This window comes from Gopherus evgoodei, chromosome 3, assembly GCF_007399415.2.
Source record: "Gopherus evgoodei ecotype Sinaloan lineage chromosome 3, rGopEvg1_v1.p, whole genome shotgun sequence".
NCBI classification, from domain to species: Eukaryota; Metazoa; Chordata; order Testudines; family Testudinidae; genus Gopherus; species Gopherus evgoodei.
In genome coordinates, this window is record NC_044324.1 from 54,643,672 (window position 1) to 54,664,905 (window position 21,234).

At 40.7% G+C, this 21,234-nt stretch overlaps 1 protein-coding gene across 1 annotated transcript; it reads right to left on the reverse strand.

Moving 5' to 3' along the window:
- Window positions 1-308: 308 nt before the first annotated feature.
- Window positions 309-12,130, reverse strand: GCM1 (glial cells missing transcription factor 1). Its single transcript, XM_030554206.1, has 5 exons — window positions 12,032-12,130; window positions 8,003-8,255; window positions 5,756-5,868; window positions 4,055-4,183; window positions 309-1,058 (listed from the first exon to the last, which is right to left on the reverse strand). Exons 1-5 carry the CDS (start codon window positions 12,128-12,130, stop codon window positions 309-311), a joined length of 1,344 nt encoding a protein of 447 aa, XP_030410066.1.
- Window positions 12,131-21,234: the final 9,104 nt, after the last annotated feature.

Here is a 21,234-nt window from a genome sequence, read left to right on the forward strand (position 1 = left end):
ATGGACATGTCCACAGACAGGGAGTAGATACACCCCAGGGAATGATGTAGGGGATAAAATGAACTGGAATTGATTATGGCTCCCCTGTCCTGCTGCACAGGGGAGATGAGAGGCCTGCAGGGAGGTGAAGGGTGGCTGTGCTCCCTAAGCCTGCTTATCTACCCCCTGCACAGTCTTCTGTGCCTATGTAGAGTGAGGGCTGGAGGGCTGCCTAATCAGAAAGGCAGCATTTTACATCCACGTTACACAGAGCAGAAAATCAGGCCCACTTTTACAGGTGCAGGGAAGAGGGGAAATAATAAACATGATCATCGTAAAGGATAGAGACTAAAAATCATTTCACTGTTGCAGTAATCCAGATTGGTGTATTTTCTTTCTTCTTCAAAGTCCCATTCGTTTCCTTTCGTGAGTGGTGAAGGCTGTTGATGGTGATGTGCAGAATTCATAATGAGGTAGGGATCCTCCGAAGAGAGATGGTAGAAAGAGGAAGGGATGTAGCTGCTGTTGTAATTCACATGCAATTTCCCTTCATAAAAATCATCTCCAGACAGGCCTGGGTTAGGCCTGGAAGGTTGGTAGCCAGCCTTTGTTGTAGGTGGTATATTGGGAACATGTTGGATACTGGAGTCCATACAGTTTTGTGGAGAAACGATTTCACAATGCAGATCAGCCAAAGATAAAGTAGAGCCATTGCAACACTTGTCAGTACATGGATTCCTTTCTAGGGTAGTGTTCTTATTCCAGGGTTGTGGCTTTCTATAGTCAGCATACATATTGCACACAGAAGGTCCAGACAGGTCTCTACTGTCATGCTCCCTGCTGCCAATTTCTTTGCACTTCTCATAGTATTTGTCAGATCCTATGTCCTGAGAGTGTTCTGTTAGGTAAGGGGATCTTCCAAAACCACAGTTTTTGGCAAGAGACAGACAACTATTTATTTGCTCTTGAGGGTTTTTGTCTAGTAAATGTCCATTAAAACTACAGGGTGATATGTAGTTTTCCTGATTGGAAAGAAGTAAAGGCCAAGCTTCTTGACTTTGCATCTCACCTGTCAGGGACTTAAGAAAGAAAAATAAAATTTAATAATTAACTCAACAAAACAAACAAAAAAGAAAAAGAAACCCTTATAACTAACGCAGACCAATTAATACTCTTAATGTAAACAATAAAACAGATCTAGTCAGAGTACCAAAGGTATCTGAGTTTATATTTCTTCTCTCCTTGCATTATGTTAATATCGTGCATCGTAATGGTGAATCTTAGTAGGCCGATGGTACAGTATAAGAGAAATTTAAAATGGAAAGAAACCCATCCAAGTCTGGTGTCTCTTCCTTTGAACATGTCTGTTTCTTCATAATAGAGGAGCACAGTTGGGGCCCCAAATGATAAACAGCAAATGAAAGTCAAAGTTCAGAGAAAGGGCCATCTTTCTTCTAGTTTTAGGATGCTAGCCTGGACTTTTAAGACTTGGGTTCTCTTCTCTGACACAGACTTCCTGGTAACCTTGGGCAAGTCACATAATCACTCTGCCCTGTCTGTAAAATGGAGATAATAGTACTACATGGGGGGCTGTGAAAATAAATATATTAAAGGTGGAGTGCTGAGATGCTATGCTGATGGGGAGCCTTGTAAGTATAGCATAGTTCAGCCTCCAAAGTCCTTCCAAATGCTTACTAGAAAATATACCTTGAATTGAATACTAGAGTATATCTAAATAATACTTATTAATGAAATTGCAGTTTCAATACATTTACTATCACAAATGATAATTTACTTATTTCTGTGGAGCTTGCTGCAATTGGATACGATGTTTCTTAAAATGGTTGTTACATTTTAAGTTGATTTTTTTTTCATCCCAATAAATATGATTCTTCAGACATTTTTAAAGTATTTCCCCTATTTTAGTTGACATTTTTATTTCTTTAAAATTCAGAGCTTCATAAATGTCAGTTTCATTCAGTGAAGGCACAGCACACTGGAAGTATTCTGCTAAGAATACTTTCTGGGTATTTTGCAATCTCTTTAAATACTCTAATTATTGGATTATAATTTTACAAGGTTTAATTCCTTGCAGAACACCTTCTTTTTGTGTACATTTAATGATTAGTGCTTACAGTCCTCTGTTCTTTGTCATTTTACTTTTGCATCCTTTTCATTATTGCAACTTTATGACTTGATGGACTCAACCGCAGTAAAACTCCCTTCACGTATTCTTGAACTATCTGTATGAAGAAATTCCACTGACTGTACATTCTTTAGGGCCCAGCCCTGCCTTAGTTAAAGACCAGTTGATGCCATATGGAAAAGTTTGAAAACATTCTATTGAAAATTATTCTATTTCTAGATCATATATTTTCTATAGTTCAGCTTCCAGGCATGATATAGTAAGACCTATTATTTGAGAGTTTTTTCTGCTTCAGCAAATTATTCTTCATCTGAAGTCAAAATCTTCTGTGACCTCACAACTACTTGTGGGAATTATCAGTCTGTAACAAGGGATCATGATTTCAGGGAAAGAAAAAGCAGAGAAACAAATGAGCTTAAGAGAAACGGAGCCAAATTATGATTGGAGCAGTTATACTGATTTACACCAGCTGAGGATCTATCCCAAACAACATGTATTTATGGAGTCTTGGGCGCAAACTCTCATTGACTTTAATGGGAGAAGAGTTGAGAAGTGGACAATGGGAGTTTTGCCTGAATTAGAATATCAGGATCAGGACACAGGAAAAATGGCAAATGGGACCCAATCTTGTTACATGGGGGAAGAACTGCACCTGTGCAAATAAGGACAGACTTGAAACCATATGAGAACAGCTGTTGACTCATTGGCTTTTTCAAAAGTTCTGACCCCTTGTTCTTGTATCAGACATTAGCTGCCATATCAATGCATCATATATTCGCTCCGTTTCCTGAGAAGTCAGTATCTCCCACAGAGAGTCACTCTTGAGCGCCACTTTCTCACACCCTCCCAGCATATTTTCACTAAAAGTCATTTAGGTCTTCGTTGTTTCATTCTGGTTGGTTTAACCTCCGCTGTTCTATCTTTGACTCATTCCTTGGAGCTTCAAGGATTCTCTGATTCCCCACACATTCATACAGAACTGAGAGATCGGTGGGTAGTTACCCCCCTCTGAAAATTATTAATACCTTCCTTCAGCAGCCAGAAGAAGCCTCAATGTCAAGCGCACCAACCTGTGATAAGTATCACTGTCTTCCATCCACCAAACGGCAGATGCAGCTGAGTACTTGTGACCTCTCTCAAAGAATGCTGATAATTCACACCCGGGATAGCTCTGCTGACCAACCTGATTTCCTTACACAGGGCTGGATTACAGTCATGAGACCTGTGCATGCACATGCTGCCCACCGTGTGTGTGATTCTCACCCTTTGCACACAGTCAGGACAGGGAGAAGCCATCTCTGTATCATCCTCCTCTTGGCTCTGCAGAGAACTCTCCATGGGTCTAGAAATGCTCATGTGGGAAGGGGGCCAGAAAGGACTAAGCATGAAGGATGCACATTATCCCTCACCAACCCCGGAATTCATAGAAACTGAACTCAAGCTAAGGCGGCATTAACTTTTCTGTGATGGCCCCTCAACATCAGTGGTAGGACCTACATAGCAAGTGGGATGTCTTGGCAGTACAAGTCCCATTTGGAGTATCATGGCAGCTAGATGGAGGTGGTGGTGGGTGGAAGCTACTGCAGAGCCTACACATGGATAATCCTATGCTTCTAGTGGATCCTTGATATCTACACATCATGGGGATTTGCAGGTTATTTTGATAAAACCCCAGCTCATTCTGCAGGGTGAAAGTCCCCACAACAGTCTGAGGGGAGAGTTATGAGGGGAAAGCTGCAATGACAGATGTCTTCTCTCCTGTGGGCTTTTCTAAGGGAGGGGAGAATCTGGCCATAATTTTTATTCAGTGGTAGGCATGCCAAGGTTGCTGACTCCCACACCCAAGGTCCAGGTAACCTGAGCAGCATGGCACATAGGACAAGAGACTGTTGAGCCGTCTGTGTTTTGTATATTAATAATAAAAGTTACCTCAACCTCCCGGCATCTTTTTAGTCTTGGAGAGGTGGGAGAAACAGCTGTCTGTGCTTTTTGTATTGATCTTCTTGCTTCCGCTTCTAGTTTTGTTTCTGGCCTGGGGTGATCATGGGCCCCCTTAGACTTTAGAAAGGAATAGGTTAAGTTCAAGTTAAATCAGAGCCCAAGCAGTAACTTTAGGAGTTCAGCATTTACGGTACATATTTAAAATCCAGGTAGGGGCTGCGTGGCCCAGTGGGTTAGAGCCTTTCACCTCACATGGTGTATTCAACTCAGCAAAACAGAATAGGATGGTCTGCTGATGATGGACATTTGCAGAAATCACAAAACCATTGCACAACATTTACAGCTAGGGCTCTTCTCAACAGAGCCCGGACTTGCAGGGTTGCTGCCAGTCAGAACTAAGCTGTGTGAGGAAGCTTCTCTCTCTGTAGTATGTGTGAGAAGCCAGTTCCATTAGTTCTTTAATGAATGACATGCATCTGACAAAGTGGGTGTTCACCCACGAAAGCTTAAGCTCCAATACATCTGTTAGTCTATAAGGTGCCACAGGACTCTTTGTTGCTTCTTTAAGGAACGCACACATCTTTCAAAACTGAGAATCTGTGTGTGTGTATGTGTATATAGATAGATAGATAGATAGATGGTATGCTTAATCAGAAAATTAATTTCCATCTCTATTTCTTTGAGAATTAACTTGATATAAGCATGTTTGTAAATACAATATGTTATTAAAACGAAATATGTTTGGCCAGGTCCCCAGCAGGTGCAAAGACCTGGAGGAGAGGAAGGATAGTCCAGAATTTAGCCTTGGACTTAAGAGACATGGGTTCAATTCCGTATTCTGCCCCAGATTTCCTCTGTGACTTTAGGCAAGTCATTTAGCTTCTTTGTGCCTCAGTTCCCCATCTTTAAAATGTGGATAATAGCACTATCTTGCCGCGCAGGATAATGTTGTCAGGAAAAATATGTTAAACATTCTGAGGTGCTCAAAAATGATGGTAATGGAAGTATAAGTACTTACAAAAAAACCAAAACAACCCCCCTTCCAAATTTCTCAAAGGGTCACAGTAAAGCTTTAAAAAAAGATCTGGCCCATTATCTAACTGTTTGAGCAATTGGTACTAAATGCTAAAAAAGTATAGTGTGTATATGATGGGCTACCGCAGACACATGCTTAGGTATGACTTCTTTCTGCTCTAAGAAATCCTTATTCCTGGATGGTGCATTCTGGGAAGGACGTAACAGCAAAATAGCATTTCTGAAGCTGTAAGGGTCAGGGCTTTGTCTTAGTCTTTTAGACTATGTCTGCACTGCAGCTGGGAGAGCATCTCTCTCCCTGCTCTAGCTAGCATGCTAAAAATAGCAGTGTGGATGTTCAGTACAAGCCCGCCTGACACACAACACCCCCCGCCCCTGGCCCATACTCGAGTGGCTAGGCTGTGCTGCCACCTGTGTCCCAACATCTACACTGTTATTTTTAGTGCACTAGCTCAAGCAGATCTAGGCCATGTCTGTCTACCTGGGCTGGGAAGCATACTCCCAGTTGCAGTGTAGACTTGCCCGCACGGGTATGATGCAGTACAAAATAATGATAATATAGGATTCTTATTAGGTAGAACAAATAAATGTCTTTAGTTAATTGGACCTCAATACCTTTTTTAATTGGTCTGGATAAAACTGTTTTACACCAACCTGAAAAAATATGAATGGCCCTTCATGCCTCCAGAAGTTGGTGACAGGGTACCCACCATGGCCTCGACAGGAAATAAGCTTTAACGGTCCACTGCAGTTTGGACAGCATTTCCCTGTAACAAGGGTAGGAGGATACATTTGTATCTGTGCAGGAGATTTAGCAGTCAGATGAACCATTCTCACAGATTGGATTCATTTGCAGTGGATTGTTACCTTATGGTGCTTGTGTGCTCAGAAGATGCATTGAGTAGAACTGTGCAAAAAACCCTTTCATACATATAGACAATCAAATACTGGCAATGACCTTCCTCCTGTTTTATAGTTCAAGGTGACCTGCAAAGTATATTTTTAAAAATTGTATTTTTTTTGTACTTAGTTTGGTTTTTCATTGAAGTATAAAAAAAGAACTGAAAGGCTGGGCAATGAGGGTTTTGGTTTTCTGATTCTTTTTCAACTTAGAAGTAGGCCTGGTTAAAAAAATTTTGATAGATGTTTTCCACTGGAAAATACTGATTCAATACAAAAAGCATTTTGCCAAACTGCACCAATTTCATCAAAAGGTTCAATGAAAAATTATCATATGAACATAAGAACCACCACACTCGGTCAGATCAATGGTCCATCTAGCCCAGTATCCTGTCTTCCAACAGTGGCCAATGCCAGGCACTTCAGAATGAACAGAACAGGCAATTATCAATTGATCCATTGCCTCTTGTCCACTCCCAGATTCTTGCAAACAGAGCCAGGGACATTCGGAGCAGGGGGACATTCAGAGCATCCCTGACCATCCTGACTAATAGCCATTGATAGACCTCCATGAACTTATCTTGGTTTTTTTTGGAACCCTGTTATAGTTTGGCCTTCACAACATCCCCTGGCAACAAGTTCCACAGGTTGACTATGCATTCAAGTGCCTTGTTTCAACTTTATCATTTCAACTAATACAATACTTCAACCTTATCAAAACAAAAAGTTTTGATCAGGTCATTTAGATAGTTCTGTAATCAATTATTTTGGCAATTCTATTTTGTGGGAAATTTAGAAATGTTGACTTTTCATTGGGATTTGGGATGAAAGGAAATTTTGAAATGCCAGAATTTCCTGAGGAATGGAAATGCCAAATTTCAACCAGCTCTATCTTGAAATATCAGGAATTTCAAGTCTGATCTTCCTTGGTTCAAGAGAGCTCAGGGATGTTTATTATGGGCTCCAACACTTCAACTAGATTTGGCAGAATTTGATTTTTTTTTAAAAATTGTCAATGGATAATATAAATGTTTGTTTAAGCATTTAATTTTTTTTTATAGATTTAAATTTTCACAGTCGTGCAAAATTATCAGGGGGATAACATCACATATAACAATATGCTAAGTAAATATCCTTAAACCAAACTCTAATAAGTTCTCAACCAGCATTTTTCTTTCTTTGCCTATCTGTAAGTTTTGATTATTATTGAAGGATTTTTTTTGTCAATTAACTTGTGCACTGTGAAATCAATGCTTGCTGACATTTACCAATAAAATTTAATCCTTCCAAGTCTAACTTTAACTGAAGTCTTTAACAAAATCTTCCTTTATCCAAAATGTTCATTAGTCACCATTAACAAAACCAAACAATCAAAAAGAATTTTAACAAGTCTAGCTAAAAATCTCTTCCCTTCTCAATTACTCAAGTTTAGATTGCTTAGTTTTTGTGTTGTCACTTTTTCAGTAATTTTCCATTCATCATAGTCTTCTAGCATAGACAGGCTGAAAATCTAACACAGACACAAGTAAAAAAAACAAATACTTTTCTTTAGAAAAATATTTTTTCTGCATCATAAAAAAATCAACTCATTTTTTCCCTTTGGAGGTCACCTTTAAGTAAAAATATTTCCTCACCTTTAAGTGAGGTTCCTGTGCAGATTAGTATACTAGGAATTCATCTGTACCAAGCTGGATATCAAGCCTTAGCTAAAGCAAAATAGACAGTATATGCTGACTTTTAAGACTATCCAGGCTGCAAAAGAAAGTTTTGAGACGCCAAATTAGTAAAAATAAAAAGGAATCAATATTCATTAGAATTCTTCTGAAATATGCAAGTTGTATTAAATAATAGGGAATACTGTTGTAATGGCAGTGGGAAAGACTGGATGATGCAGTTAGTCTTTTCCATCTCTAATGTCTATGATATTATAATAATTTATTAACTAGGGAATTAATAACAGAACCAGGGCAGGTGTTGCCATTTCCACATAGCCATACTTACTTTGCTGCTTTTGCCTGGCTTTATCACATATGGCTGGTCTCAGATAGATCTTCCTCCCATCTGCGGCTGAGCAGTCATTGCTGCAGACCACTACTCCAAGGCAAGACTTTTTTAAGATGCGCGAGTTGTGGTTATTGGTGTTTCTCATTGCCCAGCTACTCAGGTGCCTCTGAGCATTTTTATCATCCGAGCTATAGATATGCTTTACATAGGAATCTGGCCATTCCTGAAACCAATCTGTTTGTTTCACATCCTGTTAAGAACCCAAAGAATGCCACATTTTAGCCAAGGAAAGAAAGTAGTTTCTCAATATGAAGACAATAGGCTAGATCCTTGTCACTCTGACAGTGTGTAACAGGCCTAAATCCAGACTAGCCAGTAACAGGAGGATTCCTTCAGTATAGGCTTGGGGGATGGCTGGGGAAAGGGACTGTGGCTTCAGTTCCCCTTTGCTCCAATGATCTGACCAGCTGCCAGAACAGCCCTTTGGCCTTCAGGCTGCTCTAACTCATTCCAGGGCCCAGCCAGGTGCAGAGCAGCCTCAGGAGTGGAAGGTGAGATGCCAAGTGACTTTAAGCTACCTACTTTAAATGAAGTACCCTACACAGCCATCAAGCTTAGCAGTTGTTAGCTGGTTAATTTCTTGTATGCTCCATGGCTTATTTCACCATTACTAGATGGGTCTGTGCTGCAAAGTTTGGAAGTGGAGACAAGCATTTGGTTTGGGTTAGCCCCTCCAATACAGCATTTCAGTCAGACCTTATTTTTCTATTAGAGATTGAGCCAAAATCTATATTGTAACCAACAAATATAAAACTACACAAACAGAATGACATTTTAGCAAGGGGCCACCAGACATCCACACAATGGCTACAGTTAGTAAAAGAAGAAAATGTAAATAGTTTATAAAGAACCAAACAACACTCTGATGCCTTAATGGGAAATAGTTTGGTGACAACATGAACAAGTCTCAGCAAAGCACTGGGATTTTTTTTCTTGAGCGTAATGAAAGCAAAGAAAGGAGAAAAGGTCAAAGGAGACTGAGATCCACAAAAGCAGTACAGAAGCACCTTGCTAATTTGCACTGGCCGGGAGATCTATTGAGAGAGACTAGCATCAGGCCTATTCCTTTGCCATCCCTGTGAAAAACTACCCAAGTCTGACAAGTTCTGTTCCTTTGAGAAAATCTTGATTTTAGAGCTGGCCAGTAATTTTCTGACAAATCTGAGTTTAATCAGAAAGTATCAGCTCAGCAGGGCAAAATGTTTCACTGAATCTATTGCAGATTTGATGAAACTTTACTTCAAACTTGATTTCCTGGATGGCTGCTGGGGAGCCCATGTTGTGGGGCAGCCCCACCATGCAGACTGCCCTGTGCTGGTAATTGCAGGGTTTCCAGACTCCCCTTTCCACAGAGAGCTTGACAGCTCCAGAAACCCCAAGCACAAAAGCTCAGGAGCCCTGAGCCTAGCACCCCCAGCTGGAGCTCTCAGGGCTGCTATGCTCCCCTCATTTGCAGCAGCACTGCCCATCTCTCTGCCTTGGAGCAGGAATTATAGAACTCTGCAAGCTTGAGCTCCAGCTCGGGCTCTAGGACAACCCCATCATGGCAGGCTTCAAGTTGCCTTGACTCTAGAGACAGCTCAGCTAGCAGATTCAGAGTCTGGAAGCCCTGTGAACCCCCACTCAGAGTAAGTTAATCTACTCCTGTTTCAAAGTTGGGTAGGTCAAAGCTCACTACAGAACTTTTAGTGTGCAGTAGCAGGGTTCACATGGACACTTAGTGTGCCGCAGGCTCATGTGGAGTGGATTTATACCCCAGCTTTTTGTGAACCATATATTGTATAGACAAGCTCTCAGGTCTTCCAGGCTGCCTGCTGCAGAATTGGGTACCTGAAAGTCCTGCGTCCGGCTTCCAGTGTTCATGGCTGCCACCGGGCAGCTCTTTCATTGCAGACAGCTTCCCGCTAGGGGTGGGGGGGGGAGGTGTGCACAGTTTCCAGATTCCCAGGCCAGCTGGCTCCCTGGTCTATCAGACACCCGAGTAGGTAGCCAGGGAGTCAGCTGGCCCAGGAATCTGGAAGCCCTGGGGTCCTCAGCACTGTGACAAGCTACATGAGAAGCTCAGGAAGGGAGATTGAGACTTGATGCTGACATCTACATGGTGGTGCTGCCCTGGACTAGCGGACCCTGGGAGCCCAGATAGCTGCTGAATAAAAGTGACATTCTGCTGCTATCTGTGCTAACAGCAGTGAAACTGACAAGAATGTCAATTTCACATATTTAATTTTGGTTCAGTGCTTCCAAGATGAAATTTTTCTGGCTTTGTGGGTGCAAAAAGAATTTGGTATAATTGTTTTTGATTCAGTTCAGAACAAAAAACGAATTCCAAAATACTGAAATTTTTTAAGAACTGAAAATCCTGAGTTATGGCCAACTCTACTCAGTTCACACATGCTCAGTAGAGACTTGTTAGAGTTTGGCAGCTAAATTCCCTGAAGATTTAATCTGCACTGCACATGTTCCAGCCCAGGAATCCAATGGCTGATAAAAACTCTCCCAGAAATCACTGCTTCCAGCTGCAGGGAGCTGCTGTGGCTCCAGGCTTGGGAACTGAGACAGGGAGACATTTCTTCTATGTTCTCTGTGCTCCATCTGCTGGCTCCTAGGCAGTGTGGAGGTCGAATCCGCCTGATTCAAATGCAGATGGAACTAGAGACGGACCTACAGGAGAAGGGCCAGTGATGGCAGTAGATTTGGACAAAGAGCCTTTGGTGTGGAAGGGGAACTGAGACAAGGAGCCTGGGTGGGGAGGGAGATTGTGAGTGGGAGCCGAGGTGGGGAGACGGATTGGATGAGGAGTTGGGGTTGCGTGTGTGAGGGACTGGCTTGGTTTGATAAGGAGACTGGGACAAGGAGCCTAGTGGATATTGGGATGAGAAGCTCAGGAAGGGAGATTGAGACTTGATGCTGATATAGTGGAAGATTGGGACTCAGAAGGGGAGCATGAAGAGGGAAACTGGAACTGGGATAAAGAGTTTGGGGGTCACCATCATCTGCTGTCAACAAATATCTCTTATACCTCCAGCCAAAGTGTGTGTCTCATGCCCTACTAATAGCTGGTCCACATACAGGATGACAACCAGCTCGTGTCCTCTGTTACTCTGGTAGCTCAAGTTGCAGGGGCTTGGGTCTAAATGTTCCAACAATGCTGATGACCCATATTAGTGTCAAGATGTTGCCACTTACTGGAGTTTCACCATTTTTCAGTTAGCTTTTTTAAAACACCTAGAAAACTACACACATACAAAACTACATTAAAAGAACTTTAAGGCTGCAAAGTTTCTGGGTACCTAGCGTAAATCTGGGCTCTGATTTGCAGAAGTGTTAAGAACTCACATCTGCAACTGAAAGCAGTGGCAGCTGTGCTTCTTGAAAATATAAAATACTGTATAATGCAAAATACTCCGAAAAATTAAGTCCTAGGTATCGCAAATTGGACACCTAAAGTTACTGGGCACTTTTGACCTTAATCTCTGTGCCTCAGGTACCATCTGTAAATGGGATAAAATACCATCCACTCACCTCACAGTGCTGCTGTTAAAAATATTCACTAGTGTTTGTGCAGCACTCACATATTATAGTCCTACACCAAAGAGAAGATTAATAATTGTGTGTTCAAAGCACATTTGAATGATATGCAGTAAATAAGACATTCAAGAGAGATGACAAAATAAAATATTGAATAGCTGCATCATCCAACCATTGAACTAGAAAACTAGTGAAACTATAGTATCACTATTAGTTCTAACACAAGACAGCTCTTTCAGGTGTATATTTCAAGGATAAATGTATGAATGCTTAAATGGTTTACTGAATAATTTTCTAGCTGTTCAACAAAATGTCTCATTTTGCCATCTACACCAGGAATACCGGGAAAGTGGCAAACAAGGAAAGATGATAAAATATGGATGTTTCAGAAGGTAATGGCTGAACTTCTAAAATACCTTCTAAAACAAATGCATGTACCTGAGGCAGTTTGATGTCATTGATATCCCAGCTTGTCATTTCTCCACTTTGAGAAGTAGAATCCTCCTGGTCCATAATGTCATCTGCAGCTTTCAGCATTTCTGAATTCCTTCCCAAACTTAGCAAGCAAATCTGCACTGCCTTCTTTTGAAGTTAACTAGCTGTCACCACTCTCAGGCAGTTTACAATGAGGAACCTGTTTCCTGAAGCTAAACGATACAGAGGCTGCCCATTAAAGATAAAAATCAGTGTTCTTCTGCCAGAAAAACTTGTTCCATTAAAAGTTTTGCAAGCAGACAAAGCAATGGAAATATAGCTTAGAGATAGAATGTGATCTTAGGGAGGCATTATTAACTGAAAGCACACCATGAGTTTATTGACGGATTTGTTTTGTTCATTCTCCTTTCAGACCAAATTTATGTTCATATAACTCCATGCCCAGACCTCTTTGTAAGTGAGATCAGAATCAGGCCCTATATTTTCAGAGCCAAAATGACTGGGAAGCTCAGCACTTGCTAAGGCCTCTTTTTTCTTGTTGGTTACACAACAGGATTTTCTCATAATGTACATTACAAAGATAACGTGCAATAGGTGACTCTGTCATATCTAAGGTGACCAGATGTCCTGATTTTATAGGGACAGTCCCGATATTTTGGGCTTTGTCTTATATAGGCACCTATTGCCCCCCACCCCATCCCGATTTTTCACACTTGCTGTCTGGTCACCCTAATAATGTCATTTAAATTGAAATGGTTCTCAGCCATTTCCTAAATTGCACGCACCTCTGAGAGCCCATCAGTTACAAAAATGGATGGAACTGGGCAGGCTTCATCCATTTTCCTATCTCAGCTAGTAGGCAAACAGAAGAAAATTTGGTGATGTTAGTTAAAAATTATTGTGTTTCCTTATGCTTTCCAGTCATAATTTCAGTATCAGCTAAGCATAGCACCACAACAGCAGTGTGCACACACATAAAGTTATTTTTTCTTGAATGAAATCATTATTATTTCTGAAGAGAGAAGGTAAATCTGAAAAGTATCAGCTGGAGCCTCAGCGGTGGAAACTGTCATAGCTTCATATCTTCAGTGGAGTTACTTTGATTTACACCAGCTAAGGATCAGCTGCAGCATGCTGAGTGGTCAAATATATAACATATATAGCATCAAATGTATTAGGGCAGTTTTGTCCAGTAACTGGAATAGGGAACTGGGAGCCATTATTTTATTATTATTGGCTATGCAAGTGACAAGATCTTGGAGAGGTGCCTCAGTTTACCCATCTAAGAAATTGGTCTGATAATACTTCATGAGGCTCAGTGAACATTTGTAAACCATGTTGAGATCCATGGATGAAAGGTACCATAAACAGTATATTCAAAGTATTACTCCCCAATAAGTAAATCAGAACATATCAATGGTAAAACAATAAGGGAATTGCAGCATACTGTGATCAGATATTCAGAGCAAAATGCATGCAGAAAGACACTAAACATGACACTTGGGATTTAACATTAATTGCTTAGAGATCTGAACTGGCAATTTAATTCTTACTAGGCAACTAAGTCATTTTTGTTCCAGAAAAGATGTTATCAGAATGATCTTATTCCAAGAAAAGCTGCTTTACTACATAGAACATACAAAAGGCTATAGAAAACATCAGGTCTTCATATACTCTCATATTACACCATGAGGGCTAATATAGTCACCGCGGCAGACAGGGACAGTAACATTAAAACAGACAATTTAAAATGGAAGTTGCACTGGAAAGCTGTGTTGAATTTATGAAACAAATTACCCTTGAATATTAAATGACCTGTTATATAATTCAGAAAGACAGTCCAAATCTTTCTTCAATTACTTTTCAAAATGAACCGGCTTGAAAATTGATTTTTAATTTCTTTCTTCATAAGAATTAATTATTAACAATTTATAGTGGAGCGTTTTCCTTTTATATTGGCTTGCCAAAGGAAAAAACATAATTAAATATTACTTTAAAATCCAGTGAATGACAAACGATGGCTGATTAATACAGCACAGAAGACAGTTGCAGAGAACCATGTTTGTACAATTAGGTGTTGGTATGGACTGAAGTTCTTGCAAAACTTTTAGTAATTGAATTGCATGGTGGCTTTCAAAATATTTTGATTGCTATTTGTTTATCTTCTTACTGGTTTATATCAACTTTACAAAATCTAAGTTTTGCTTTATGGCAAATAAGTTTGTATCCTTCTGTTTTTTTTTAAAGCAATCCTTTTAATCAACCACCAGTTAGGACTTCTATGTCATATCTTACCTCCTTAACTTCTTATGTGGATGAAACTGAGGTAGTGTCATCTGAATGAAGAGATTCTTTGAGGGCAGAACTCTCAGGCTTCAACCACTTACCAGTCTCAGTAGCTGTACTCTATTCCATGATCAGATATTATATGCTAATGTGCTCTGGCTGCTATCCAATCAAAACTTAGATGTTCACAGCCAGAGACAGGTAAGAAAACCTGTAAAGAGTCCTATACATTAACTCATTTACAGCATTAGTAGGATGGGAGGTTGGGGTCTGGCTTCCAGCTCATATTGTCCCTCACATAAATTGTACCACATTCCCTTAAATATTCAGATAGTCAGTCTGTTTTTGTGTGTGATACAATGCCAACAGTAAGGTAGCAGAATTTGCAGATGACAAAGTTATTCAGGTTAGTCAAGACCAGAGAGGATTGTGTTGAAATTCAGAGGAAGGTGAATGGATAACACAGTGGCAAATGAAGTTTAATGTTGATAAATATAAAGTAATTCACATTGCAGGGAAATATCTAAATATTTAATATGCACACCTTACAGGGTACTAAATTAACTGTATCAGTTCAGGAAAGGGACTAGAGGATCACTGTGAACAGCTCAGTGATGACTTCTGTTCAACAGTCAAAGAAGCAAACAAGATGTGAGGATACATAAGGAATGGGGTGAAGAATAATACAGAAAATATTATAATACCATTATATAAACCAATATGGTGGTCTCATCTAGAATACTGTGCTGTACTGGTTTCATCTCAAAAAGGATATTGTATAATGAGAAGGGGTTCAGAAAAATCGAACAAATAGAGCACGGGAAAACTCTCATCATAAGAGATTGGAAAAACTGGGGTTGTTTATTTCAGCAAGGAGATGAATAAGAGGGGGTATAATAAAAATGTATAAAATAGTAAAAAGTTAAGAGAAGTTAGAACAGAGGTTCCCAGTCTCTCTTACAACTCAAGAACAAGAAGCCATTCAATGAAATTAAACACGATAAATTCAAAAATTGAGAAAAGGAAATACTTTTTTGTGCAATGCATAATTAGACTGGAACTCATTGCTCCAGGATGTTGTTGAGATGAAAAATGTAGCAAGATTTTAAAAGGGAATGAATATGTATATGGCTAACAATAACCAGTGTTATAATAGTTAATATGAACATCTGTGGAACATCTAAGAGAAACTAACGGACTTTTTGGAAGAGATGTTTAAACCTCATGCTTCAGTGTTTAAGCCAATCTTTAATTTCTAAAGGGACTAGGCGCTTTCTTGTATCTGCCTCTGAACCACTGTTAGAGACAGGACAGTGGATTAGATGGACCTCGAGTTTGATTCAGTCTGGCAACTCCTACGTTACTACATACACACTAATTCAATGCAATTTGTGTTTCATTGTTTGGAAGGACATTCTTTAAAACCATAGCCACAGCAAATCTCATGTGCTCTCCTCTGATATTTCTTCTGTCACAAGAAATCACAAGTAGGAGAAAAAAATCTGGAGCCTGGAATGCTTTTGACAGGAGGATCACAGTTCATCGAAATACTATGTAATATTGCTAAACAGCACTTTGGGAAATCAATGTAACTTTTTGTAGAGTGTCTTTTGTTCAGGTGCCAGAGTGTGATGAAACCCAATAGCTGATCACAAGAATGCATGGATGTAAGCTATTACAGTGTTCAGAAGATCAAGCTCCTTCCTGTATTGACTTAATGCCCTGTGAAGGAGCTACTCTTGTCACTGCTATCATCAGCCTTCCTTATTCCCTCTTTGGTGTAATCTTTCAGCCGGTAACATTACTTGACTGATCTCAAGTGCCACCATTGGCCCTTTACATAGACACTGATTAATGCTATATTACACACCATATGGTTTGTGCCAAATGGAAATTGTATTGGTTTAGACAAGACATGCAGTTAATTATTCTAAGTTAGCTTGTACATGACACCTCATATGGATGCTGTCATTTTTATTCCACCTACTGCAACATGAGAGGCAGCTGAAGGAATGAGGTGAGACCACATAATAATTAACATATTAAAAATCCAACTAACTTTAATGGGGCCACAGCCCTCACACAGCAGTATCTGCCTCCCCTAGGGCCAGTGACAGGAAGCACCACCCACCACAAGGACACTTTCCACCCAGTCTCTGGATAAAGATAAAAGGGGAAAATAGGAGTGATGCCATGAAAGACGGTCTACAACTGACAACCAAATCACGAAGAGGTGGGGGATGAGGCATTTCTAGAACAAATAACAGAAATACTGAAAACATAAGAGTTGGTAGCAGTGGGGGTCTTTAACTGCCCAGATATCTGTTGGAAAACTAATACAACAAAACACAAAATGTCCAGTAAGTTCTTGGAATGTATTAGGGGCAACATTTTGTTTCAGGAAGTGGAGGAAGTAACCAGAGGGACAGCCATTTTAGACTTAATTCTCTCCTGTTGGTCAGAATCAAAGGCAAATGTGAAACTGGAAGGCAATTTGGGTGAAAGTGATCATGAAATAATAGATTTCATGAATCCAAAGAAAGGAAGGAGAATAAGAACAACAGACTTAAAAAACAATTCCTGAAACTCAGAGAACTGATAGATTGTCTTCCCATGGGACTTTATCTAAGAGATACAGGAGTTCAGGAGAACTGGCAGTTTCTTAAGGAGACAATATAAAAAGTACAACTGCCAACTATTCTGATGCGAAGAAAGGAAGAATAGTAAAGGGCCAATATGGCTCCATCAGGAGCATTTTAATGACTAGAAAATCAAAAGGAATCCTACAAAAAGTGGAAACATGGACAAATTGCTAAGGAGGAGTACAAATAGCACAAGTATATAGGGACGAACTCAGAGAGGCTAAAGCACAAAATGAGTTAGTGAGGGACGTAAAAGGCAAGAAGAAGATATTTCAAGTACATTAGGCACAAGAAAAAGCCAGAGAAAACTAGGTCCTCTACTTAGTGGAGAAGAAGAGCTAATAACTGATGACATCAAGACAACTGAAGGGTTTAATACCTATTTTGTTTCAGTCTTGACATGATACTCAACACAAATAATATTAACAATAAGGGGGAGGAATTCAAGCCAAAATAACAAAGGAAGAGATTAAAGAATATTTAGATAAGTAGATGTATTCAAGTCTGCAGGGCCTAATGGAATTTATCCTATGGTATTTAAAGAACTAGCTGAAGCAAGCTCTGAATCATTAATGATGATCTTCGAGAACTCATGGACTCCAAGATTCCTTTCTTGAGTGGTAAAAGCTAATTTAGACCTCATCATTTTATATGTATAGTTAGGATTATGTTTTCCAATATGCATTACTAGAGGATAATAGGACTAAAAGGAAGAGCCAGCATGTGTTTGTCAAGAACATATCATGCCAAACCAACCTGATTTCCTTCTTTGACAGGATTTCTGGCCTACGGTACGCGGGGAGTCAGTAGACATGACAGATCTTGATTTTAGTAAGGCTTTTGATGCAGTCCCACATGACAGTCTCATAAACAAACTACTTCATCTAGATCATAGTTTTGTAAGGTGGGTGCACAGCTGGTTGAAAGACCATGCTCAAAAGAGTAGTTATCAATGGTTCCCTGGTGGGCATATCTATTAAGTTCCTTCGGGGGTCTGTTCTGGATCAGATATTATTCAATATTTTCATTAATAACTTGGATAATGGAGTGGCGAGTATGCTTGTAACACCAAGCTGGGAGGAGGTTGTAAGCACTTTGGAGAACAGGATTGGAATTCAAAAGGACCTTGACAAACTAAAGAATTGGCGTGAAAATCAAGAAGATGAAATTTGATAAAGAAAAGTGCAAAGTACTACATTTAGGAACGAAAAAAATCAAATGCCCAACTACAAAATGGGGAATAACTGCCTAAGAGATAATATTGCTGAAAAGGATCTGAGGGTTTTAGTGGCTCACAAGCTGAATATGAGTCAACAACTTGATGCAGTTGCAAAAAAGACTAATATCATTCTCGGTGGTATTAGCAGGAGTGTTGTATATAACCTGCAGGAGATAATTGTCCTGCTGTGCTAGCCATAGGTAAGGCCTCAGCTAGAGTATGGTATCTAACACTTTAGGAAAGATGTGGACAAATGGGAAAAAGTCCAGAGGAGAACAACAAAAATGATAAAAGATTTAGAAACATGACCTATGAGACAAGGTTCAAAAAAATGGGCATGTTTATTCTTGAGAAAAGAAAGAAGTCTGAGGGACACCTGTTAAGTCTTCAAATATTGAGGTCTGTTAGAAAGAGAACAGCAATTATTCTCTATGTCCATTTAATGTAGGGCAAGAAGTAATTGGCTTAATCAGCAACAAGGGAGATTTAGTTAGATACTAGAAAACACAATCCTCTGGTATCAGAGGGGTAGCCGTGTTAGTCTGGATCTGTAAAAGCAGCAAAGAATCCTGTGGCACCTTATAGACTAACAGACATTTTGGAGCATGAGCTTTCGTGGGTGAATACCCACTTCTTCAGATGCATGTGGTGGAAATTTCCAGGGGCAGGTATATATATGCTAGCAAGCAAGCTAGAGATAACGAGGTCAGTTCAATCAGGGAGGATGAGGCCCTGTTCTAGCAGTTGAGGTGTGAAAACCAAGAGAGGAGAAACTGGTTCTGTAGTTGGCAAGCCATTCACAGTCTTTGTTCAATCCTGAGCTGATGGTGTCAAATTTGCAGATGAACTGAAGCTCAGCAGTTTCTCTTTGAAGTCTGGTCCTGAAGTTTTTTTGCTGCAGGATGGCCACCTTAAGGTCTGCAATAGTGTGGCCAGGGAGGTTGAAGTGCTGTCCTACAGGTTTTTGTATATTGCCATTCCTAATGTCTGATTTGTGTCCATTTATCCTTTTCTGTAGAGATTGTCCAGTTTGGCCGATGTACATAGCAGTACATGTATGTATGATGTATGTACATCGGCCAAACTGGACAATCTCTACGGAAAAGGATAAATGGACACAAATCAGACATTAGGAATGGCAATATACAAAAACCTGTAGGACAGCACTTCAACCTCCCTGGCCACACTATTGCAGACCTTAAGGTGGCCATCCTGCAGCAAAAAAACTTCAGGACCAGACTTCAAAGAGAAACTGCTGAGCTTCAGTTCATCTGCAAATTTGACACCATCAGCTCAGGATTGAACAAAGACTGTGAATGGCTTGCCAACTACAGAACCAGTTTCTCCTCTCTTGGTTTTCACACCTCAACTGCTAGAACAGGGCCTCATCCTCCCTGATTGAACTGACCTCGTTATCTCTAGCTTGCTTGCTAACATATATATACCTGCCCCTGGAAATTTCCACCACATGCATCTGAAAAAGTGGGTATTCACCCACGAAAGCTCATGCTCCAAAATGTCTGTTAGTCTATAAGGTGCCACAGGATTCTTTGCTGCTTTTACAATCCTCTGGAACAGGATTCCAAGGAAGGTTGTGGAATCCCTGTCACTGGAGGTTTTAAGAACTGGTTGAACAAAAACCTGACTCAGCAGAGAGGGCTGGACTTGCTGACTTCTCAAGGCTCCTTCATTTCTATGTTTCTCTCTCAAATCACACACAGAGGATGGCAGAGAGGAAACCTGTTACACTGTCCCCTCACACATATTCACCTGTGAGTTTGGTGTGCTGCCCTCCCACAACAGAAGCATTAGTTCCATCTCTGTGGATAGGCGGGACCATAAGTATCCACACAACACGATCAAGCCTTGGGTGGCCTGTAAATCCCTAGGGGTTGGCCTGAGGGACAGGGTGTCCACTTATTGAGAGAATTGGCAATATGATATCAGGGACGATGTTGGGTACCGCAGAGACCTGATGACTTTGGATAGGACTAGTCCCCTCTTCCTTAGTGTTGTCTTCTTTTGGGGACCCATTGAAGATCTCATGATCCTTGTTGGGTCAACATAGTGCTGGCAGGTCCTGGTGTAAAAATCACTCTTCTACACCCAATTCACCATATCTGACAATCTGTCTAAGACAGTGCAAGGGCTTTCCCAGGCACTGGTTAACTTTGGACACCTATGCCTCTTTCTCTGTGGAGAGTATACACATACCTTGTCCCCAGGGGTAAGGTGTATATCCCTTATCCATACATCTTACTGCCATTTCTAGTACTTTGACATCTCCTGGAGTCAAAACAATGAATCAGGCCCATTCAGTCCTCCAGCTGTTGAATATACTTGGGTTCTAATCCTGTCTTGTTCTCCCTAGGAAGTATCCTTAGCTCCTTTCCAAACATGATGGTATCAAGAATACACTCAACTGGTTTGATACACAGCTGCCCAGTAGGCCATCTGTTAAAAAAAAAAAGGGGGGGAGGGGTAATATTTCTCAGTCCTATTTCTTTTGCTCTACAAAACAGCTGTGCCACCAGAGTGCAGTTATGCTGCTCCCCCATCTCTTCTCTTTAAGGATGCAATTCTATCCTGTGTTTCCTGGCTCCACAGCAGGGCCAGCTCAGGCATTTTTTGCTTCCCCAAGCAGCGAAGAGGGAAAAAAAAAGCTGGGCCGCTCCATTCCTTGGCGGCAATTCAGCGGCGGGTCCTTCCCTCCAAGAGCGACCGAGAGACCCGCTGCCGAATTGCTGCCAAAGATCTGGACAATCCGCCCTATCCCGTTGTCTGCCCCAAGCACCAGCTTTCTGCACTGATGCCTGAAGCTGGCCCTACTCCACAGTAGTCAGTGGATCTTCTGTAAAATTTGAATCTTAATTGGTCACTGCAGCTCTGGAGGGAAACCAAATCATGAGAATAAGTCATTCATCTGAGCCTCAGCAACTTGGAGAAGTTGTCTGGGGCAATTAGGATTAGTTGATTTCCCCTTTCAGTCTCATGCAGGGGGTATCAGCCTGTCAGTGGCCCCTACATTGTACTGGTGCATTGGTGCTCTGGACTTCCAA